Here is an 8,940-nt window from a genome sequence, read left to right as displayed (position 1 = left end):
ATAATAATTTTATTCTTTTACTGAAATATTTCCATGAGAATTTTTAATACAAAATTGGTTTGCAATTAGACAAAGTTTCCATATAAAACCACATACAAAAGAATTGATAATAAATGATCACGCATACAAAACACATTTTGTGTACATGGTGGCCACTCGCCAACCCATCAACACGCCAGCTCGCCACATGTGCAGACTGCCAAACTTATGTATTGTCAACCAACACACGCACTACTTTTTATTTCTGTGATATTTTTCTGGCCTACTTTCATTACAACACTTCCAATCTATCAATCAACCTTTCAATAATTGAAGAAACCGGTCACAAGACATGAAGGGTGAGGTGCATCAGCTCCACCTCATGCCAGCCGCCTCGTCTGCACGTCTGTTTCCTTTGTCGCCGCAAAAGTGGATCAACAATAGTCTCATAACCATCACTTGACTTGCTCTCTTCTCTGTTTTGGTCTTTGTCAATACTAGGCCAGTCTCTGTCACTTTTGAGATCACTCAATCTGTCAGATATCCAGCAAGGATATGGTCAAAATCTAGAATGTTTTGCCTCGCCATTGCAGGGGAGGGAATGGCACCATCCACACATTGCCTCAATATCTCTAAAGTGGTATGTGGTAAAGAGCTGGGAAGAGACACAGTTATGGTGACGGCATTCCTACCCATAAGCCTCGCTCTGGTCAGCCAAGGAAGATATCAAATTGTACTTCTAAAGTCATTAGGAGAGAGTTGGATAAAAATCCAACACTCACAGCTAGAAAACTGAAGAAAGTACTCCTTTACTGCTTCAGGTTATGTCTATAAGATGTATTTCTGATCATTTACTCAAACATTTAAAATATTGTAGTTATTGTGCCAAAGTTCTTCCCTTGTTAAATGTCAAAAACACGCATGACAGCATAGCTTTTTGTAAGAAATATAGGGATTGGACCCTAGAAGACTGGAACCAAGTCTTGTCGAGTGACGAGTCATCGTTTGTGGTGTCATTGGGCTGCAGATCCAAGCATGTGAGGCGTCCAGGTCTGATCCCAATGACCCACACTATACACCTAAAGTGGTAAAGCATGCTCCAAGTGTTATGGTGTGGGATTGCTTTGCATTCGGTGGAGTTGGCACTTTATTGCTTCTTGAAAAAAATGAGACTATAAGTTACCATAGTAATTTCCAGTTATTATGTGGTAATCTGCTTGAAAGTTTTGAAAAGAGTAACGCAGCTCGCTCTACTACCCAGTGATTAGAGGACTGTGGTATAAAATACTTCATAAAATGGCCTGGGAATTCACCAGTCCTGAATCCCATAGAGCACGTGTGGCTTATTAAAGAACAGCTTCAGGATCGTGACAATTTGACTGCAGCAAAGCTAAAAATAGAAATAAAAGATATTTGGAATAATATTATTCCCAATTATATAGAAAAACTGGCAAGAAGCATCCCAGCATGTTTGGAGGTCATCAAGCTTTAAGAAAAATCGCTGGCAAATAAGCTATGTCATGTACCTTTAAATGTCTACTGTATTTAAAGGTCACAGTTGTTTACGTCTTGCGCCCAAACTTTCCACTATAACTGTGTGCGTGTGTATATATACATATCTATCTATATATATATATATATATATATATATATATATATATATATATATATATATATATATATATATATATATTGTTATGGTTATGTCTGCTCACCGGGGATTATGAAGCTCTACAGGATCCCCAACACTATATTCCACAGTAGTCGTACCACTCAGGTTCTTTCTGCTGAAAGTGTGCAAGGTCATACCAGACTGCCGTCCTCCACAGCGTCACAACAGCCCAGCGAGGCTACAAGACACTCAGCTATCACTTGTGCCTAATGAGGATTTGGTAATGACGCCAGCATGTACCAATCTCTTCCCTGAGCCTTGCACATCCAGCCCCTAGTAGTAGACAAATAATACTACAGAAATAGAGGTCGCCAGCAGTGTATAACTTCCCCCACTGCTATGGAATCTCCTTAGCAACTCCTTCTCCTCCTGACTGCAAACCAAGTAGAAATTATAGATAGTGTATAAGTTATGTGTTACGGGCGAAGCCTTTATACTCCGCAGAGAAACCGCCCAAAAGGACAATTCCACCCACTTTTCTACGGGAGTATTAATGCCTCTCCACACGTCTTGTACCCAGGCTGTAAGTGCCCACAGAATGGGACAAGACGCGTGGTGTATATTACTATATTATTAAATGCAACAGATGCTTGCCAGCACCTGTCAAGACTAACTCCACGTGCCTACGGCGTACTACACGACACGATGCATATTCCACATCCGGTGGTATACACAAGCCCAGCTACCAAATCCGGGTGACAACCAGCCACGCAGGGAGTCAAGATACGCGTAGCTGAAAGGTCGTGCAGACGATGACTGCACACTGACTGGGAGACAGCATGAAGCTTCCCACCAGACAACCAGTGTATGTGGCTACGGCCACTATAAACAATATACTACAGAAACTACACAAAATGATGATGGTGGCACACAGCCGCCCACCAAACCCTACTGGTGACCACGGCCACCTAAAAAACAACAATCGGGACGAGACAATACTGCGTCCCTCTGCGTCGCCACCCAACAAGAGGGACAAACGCAAAAACATGGGAAATACAGCCAAACCAGCTACACTTTCCCCTGGAACAACAAACCATTGCTCCACACCGTCACGGCCAAACCAGCAGCAAACTAGCTACTCCAAAAGGAGGGCACAACTCCCAGACCGAGACTGTTGAGCACCCAGAACAGCCTAGCAACACGAGTCTCAACACTGTGCCAGGACCCCAAGAGTGCACGTGTCCACCTCCACTAAAGACTGACTAAGTACTGACGCGATGCCTGCCAGGCCCAGCGAGATGGCGGGAACAGAGATGGGGAGGGTGGCTACACAGCGGAACAGCGAGAGGCTGTGCTGGGGGCCATCATACAACACAAAATAATAAATTAAAGGGGAAATAATGCAGTGCCCCTCACAATACATATATATATATATATATATATATATATATATATATATATATATATATATATATATATATATATATGCAATTTCAAACTGCACGCCAGAGAGTGGGCAGCGATGGCAAGTGCTTGTGAGGGGTGAAGACATTGGCGTCCTGCGTTTATTTTTTTTTACTAGTGTTTACTTTTATATTGTGGGATTATTTTTGATAAAGTGGAAAAGCTTAGAGGAAGATGGTAACTCACTGTGGTGTGAGTGGTGAAGGCAGTGACACAGTGAGTGTTGTGTTTACTTTAAATACACTTCTAGTATTTAGAATGGCAAATAAAAAAAAATGTTAATTTTTTTCATATTTTAATTCATATTGCTGTTTTCATGTACTAGGAAGTAGATCTATGTAATTTTGGACTTTTAACTAGCTCAGACACGTTATCCTTATGTCTCCTGTCGTCTGGATTATTACATTTCCGATCAAGGGTGTGCTGTTTTGGAAATCTGAGATGACCAAATAAATTTAAACTGCCGATTCACTAGAAAATCAACTTCTGTACATTTGTTCATGAATAGAGTTTGGTTTTACATGTGATACTGCTTTGAAGGAATTATGTAGAAAAATATGTTATATAAGCTCATTGCATCTTTATGTACGTAGAATGACAGTGTAGGTATATCTGATATTGCTCTTATGAGCGACAAGGGGACAACCCTGGTGCTGCCACCTGGTGGCAACCACTAGTTCTGAAAACTCCCCATTGGCCGGAATAATTTGCCGGACAGCCGCTAGGACGCAGCGGCGCTGTATTGTGTTTTGGAGCCCGGGCATTCTGGGTCAAATTTGGATCAGTACCACGCTGCCGCTCATTGCAAGCACCACCCCTCCAGGTGTATAAACATTTTTTTCTGTAATATTTTCCCCTAAACATGGCTTCCAAGCGACCAGGAAGTAATAGTGTTGTGTGTGAACCCCCCAAAAAGCGCAAACATATGACAATATCAGTGCAACAGAAAGTGGACCTATTGAGGAAGCTAGATAAGGGTGTTTCAGTGCGGAGCCTATGCCAACAGTACAACATTGGCTCATTAACTGTCTATGATATAAAAAAGCAGAAGAATCAACTTCTCAAGTTTTACAGTGAGTGTGAGAGCATAAACAACATGGAGGTTCGTAGAACACTTAAGGAGGGTAAAAGCAGTGATTTAGATAGTGCTCTCATACAATGGTTTAAGCTTCGGTGCGCTGGTAACGTCCCTGTGTCCGGCGAGATGATAATGGCGCAGGCAAAAATTTTCCATGCTGAACTTAATTTACATGTTTTTCTATTGTTATGGTTTGTGTCTTGATTTTCTTTATTTTATTGTCTATATATATTATTATTATTATTTGTTTATGATGAGTGAATTTAAATGTAGAATAAGGAGTAATGTCTTTGTGCAAGGCTATGCGTTTTTTTTGTCCCCGTTGCATTGTGAGAGCCCGCGCCCTTTTTATTTATCTCTTCTTCAGCAGGCGCCTCCTGAGATGGATGTGTTTTGGTGGTGTTGGAGAAATTTTGTGGTGATGTCGTGGGTATAAAGTGTGTTGGTTATTTGTGCTCCGGTCCTAAAGGTTGGTGGTGTTATCTAGGAGATTTTTGTGGTGTTTATAAGGTCTGGCAAGACCAGCTGTGGTGAAAACAAGTGGTGATGTGGAGTGGCTCTTGAGTGGGAAGGACCGCATAGTGGGAGTGGTGACTATAAGTGGATCTTGGAGACTTTTCATGGGTTGTGTGGTGTTTCCTTGTTGGTGACTAGTCTTTAGGAGGTTGTGGCGTCAACTGAGGGAGAGCACGGGTGAGGTGTGAGGTGGAGCGTGATTTTGGGGATATTTTGTTTTTCCTCATACTGTGTTGAATTAAGAGTGTAGATGGGATGTTGCTACGGCATTTCTTGATGTGTGGAGTTACAGATTAATTTTGAGAGTATTGATTGATTGCAATCCATGTGTCCAGCTGTGGCCTTGGATCTTATCTCAATTGAGATTTGTGGGGACCACTGATCTGGAGTAGTGTCGTCCCTTGGGTTAATTCTTATGAAATTAATATTTTTCCATGATTTATATGTGTACCATTGATATTTTATTTTTGTATTATTTCATGCATTGCCTATATTTTTTTTATGTAATATACCTATGTTTATTTATGTCTTGCTTTTGAATTATTCCAATTATTCATATAACTGATCATAACACCAGAGTGAAGCCTTGGGAGACTGTTGGAGGTAAGCAGAGTTATAATAGTGTTGTGCAGTGAGTAGAGGCCACGGACGGCTGGGGAGGGTGAGATTTTCTCTTAATATCCAGACCCTTAAAACTCCTGAGACAGGGGTAACATAATCTCGTCTTTGGGAGCAAACCGATCGTGAGTGAAAGCCTTGACACTATATACAGTAATACTCCGCTTAACGAACAGGATAGGGGGTGTCAAAGTTGTTCGTAGAGCAAAAATTTGTTAAGCGGACGTAATTTTCCCATAGGAAATAATGGAAATAGGGGGGGATGCATTCTGGGCAGGTCCCCAACATACCACATGGGTTTAAAAAAAAAAAAATTATATATACGTTTGGCAGCATATTGGGCCACTGTTTTACCACTACTTTTATGATGTCATATGAGTCATTGGAAGTTAGAGGAGCTACGTACAAATTCTCTCACATTCTCGCATTTATATTCACAAAACAACATTTCTATTAGCTTTTTAGAAACCTTGCCCCCAAGAAAGGATTCCTTTGTAATGCATAAAGTGAAATCTTAATGGAATACCAAAAAATAAAGCAGAGAGGAGATGAGCCACAGACGAAGCGGGAGACGCGGCGACTCGGCCGCTTCTTCTTCTTCTTCTTCTTGTGACCCTCTTAGCCTGCGTGTTGTCTTTCCCCATGATATTTGTTTCCACTCCTCTATTGCCTGCTATAATGGATATCATATCTTAGTATTCATATACGCTCATGCCATGAGGATAACCACGACTCCGTGGCAGTGAGTGATAGTGAATTATTAATGAAATACCGTGGTATTTCATTAATAATTCACTATCACTCACTGCCACGGAGTCGAGGTTATCCTCATGGCATGAGCGTATAAGAATACTAAGATATGATATCCATTATAGCAGGCAATAGAGGAGTGGAAACAAATATCATGGGGAAAGACAACACGCAGGCTAAGAGGGTCACAAGAAGAAGAAGCAACCGAGTCGCCGCGAGTCTCCCACTTCGTCTGTGGCTCATCTCCTCTCTGCTTTATTTTTTGGTATTCCATGTAAGATTTCACTTTATGCATTACAAAACAATCCTTTCTTGGGGGCAAGGTTTGTAAAAAGCTAATAGAAATGTTGTTTTGTAAACATAAATGCATATATAAGACAGTAACATCACCTCCAGAGGTGGTGTTCCCAGCAACCTCAGAGCAACCTGATAGCAACCTTGTCACCATTCCTCCAAACGTTCATGGATGCCATTTTGCTGCAAGAGGTTGCTCTGACATTGTTGAAGAATCTTGGATCCAGCTCCAGGAGCGCTAGAGACAGAGGTGGGGAGCCAGACAATCACAGCGGAGCTGCAGCGTTCGGTCCCTCACCCGGCAAATTCAAACCCAGAAAATTCGCTAAAACGGATGTGGTTGTACGTTATGCCGACTTTGGGTCTAACTTTATATAGTACGTTAAACCGGAAATTCGTTAAACGAACATTCGTTAAGCGGAGTATTACTGTACTTCTGCTTGTATATTTTCATGTACAACTATCATATATCAAAACAATGTTACAGCTACACTTGTATAAAGCAGGGTAAGTATATAGAGGGTGTTTTGGGGACCACCTATAGTTTGGAATTTTCCATGGTTTGGCAAGTCTAAGGTCCGGTGGTTTCCGGATTTGGGAGGTTCAACCTGTATATATGTATATATATATATATATATATATATATATATATATATATATATATATATATATATATATATATATATATATATATATATATATACACACACATTAAGTATTGCCATTATTTTTGCTCCATTTCTTAAAGAAACTGCAGTGTAATGACAACAAAATTTTTGCAATGACTGCGATGGCATTTATTATTTTATGTAGGAAAAACTTAAATAGAATTTACCAAAGCTTAATGCTTCCTTTATAACCTCCATATAAAATATTTTTGAAAGTTCCTTTTTTTCGCTGAGTTTTGCACTTGCATAACAATAAGTCAAACTCAGGGTTGCATTTTTTAAACGACCCCCACAGCCTCTAACAATGAATATCAAAAACGTCAATAAATGCAAAATGTTCTGGATAATCTCATTTTCTTCTTTAGCCATAAGTATCATCTTGGTAAGAATCATATCTAGCTACCTACATAACTTCTAGATATAGGTAAGTGCACACCCATAAGTTACATCCAAATGTAACAACTGCCAAGGTGGAATGATTCTAACTACAAAGTGGCATAGGCCAATACTGACACAAACCAAGGACTTCCAGTATGTTAATATTATTCGTTACATTAACCCCCTCAGTACTAGGACACATTTTTACCTGAGGTTTTTGTACAATTAGACCATTTTATTGACATTAGGAAGGGTTTATGGAGGTTAGAAGGTTAATAGCCACAGTCTTCACTATTTTTAATCCCCCACATAAGTTTCTGAAGCTGTATAAAATCAACAAATAGAAACCAGAATGAATATGAAAACGCATCATGGTATTGAAGGGGTTAAAATTTGAGAAATTAGGCCCACATTTCAAATTTCATAAATGTTCCCTTAAGTTTACTAACCATTGCATACACAATATTTAACTGCAACCAAAGTAAATAATATGCAAAAGAACTCACCCAATTCTTCCATCGGAGCATCTTCATAGCCAAGCTTGGCGGAGTCTTCAGGTTCTGTCTTGACCTCTGGTTCTGGCTGTGGTGCATTTCTTGAAGGTTCTGGTTCTGGTTTCTTAGGTGAAGACCCTGGCTCCTTTTGAGGCGATACTGTTTTCTTAATAGGAGACTCAGACTTCTTCTTAGCCACCTCAGGTTCCTGTTGTGGCGGTTCTGGTTCCTTGGCAGCAACAGGTACATCACGCTCTTCCTCTGTTTCTACTTGTGTTTCTGTAACTTCTTCCTGAATCTCTTCCTCTCCCTCTGCCTCCTCTTCTTCCTCTCCACCACCCACATCATTTCCTTCCTCACATGCTGTAAAATACAAAACAATATGAAAAAAAAAAAAAAAAAATAAATAAATAAATAAATAAATAAACAAAATAAATAAAATAAGATAAAATAAACGTAACCAACCAATAATCAGGCAAAATTTAGCTACATTACTAATAAAAAAAACCCACAAAATAGACAGGGTAGACTTTGATAACTCATCTGTCTCATCCCCTCCCCTTCTGAGAAGGGAATAAAAAATGTCCTGTTACGTTCACCAGTTAAATGGGTAAGATCGACATCGGGGAGCCGGTGAACAATAACAATAAAAAAAAAACACTGCAGGTTCAACTGGTGAGGAAATGCAAAGGGGGCACTTTAAAAAGCTATTTTAATAACCCAATAATGAAACTGACATACACATAGATATAACATGAAACATATGAAACTGACATACACATAGATATAACATGAAACATATGAAACTGACAAATACATATAACACAGAAATAAATACAACAATAAAGAACCCAACTTAATACCTAACAATAATACTAATCCTATATGGAGGCAATGTGGAAAAACACGGGACGAGGGGAAGTGATACTAATGCGGTGTTGCAGTGGTGAAGTGCTGGGTGATGGTTGATCCCACAGTAGTCCAAGAGGTGTTGTGTTCACTGGTTGAGGCTTGGACCTCGACCTCACTTCCAGGTTGAGTTGAATGGGGCTGCATGGATCCAACTTCGGGACAGTAGCGGCGCTTCAT

The 8,940-nt window shown here is 40.1% G+C and overlaps 1 protein-coding gene across 1 annotated transcript; it reads right to left on the bottom strand.

Moving 5' to 3' along the window:
* Window positions 1-4,790: 4,790 nt before the first annotated feature.
* On the bottom strand, window positions 4,791-8,940 carry LOC123505754 (protein TsetseEP-like). The gene is made up of 3 exons (XM_045257409.1): window positions 8,880-8,940; window positions 7,864-8,118; window positions 4,791-4,810 (listed from the first exon to the last, which is right to left on the bottom strand). Exons 1-3 carry the CDS (start codon window positions 8,938-8,940, stop codon window positions 4,791-4,793), a joined length of 336 nt encoding a protein of 111 aa, XP_045113344.1.

Source organism: Portunus trituberculatus, chromosome 18, assembly GCF_017591435.1.
Source record: "Portunus trituberculatus isolate SZX2019 chromosome 18, ASM1759143v1, whole genome shotgun sequence".
Lineage (NCBI taxonomy): Eukaryota > Metazoa > Arthropoda > Malacostraca > Decapoda > Portunidae > Portunus > Portunus trituberculatus.
This window is presented reverse-complemented; position numbering and strand designations above follow the sequence as displayed.

What these genes read in the sequence shown, in the direction of transcription:
- LOC123505754 (XM_045257409.1), bottom strand. Translation starts at nt 8,940, where the DNA reads ATGAAGCGCCGCTACTGTCCCGAAGTTGGATCCATGCAGCCCCATTCA. An exon ending in CCATTCAACTCAACCTGGAA is followed by an intron (nt 8,119 to 8,879) that starts GTGAGGTCGAGG and finishes AAACACAAGTAG; the next exon opens with AAACAGAGGAAGAGCGTGAT. An exon ending in TGCTCCGATGGAAGAATTGG is followed by an intron (nt 4,811 to 7,863) that starts GTGAGTTCTTTT and finishes GCTCTCCCTCAG; the next exon opens with TTGACGCCACAACCTCCTAA.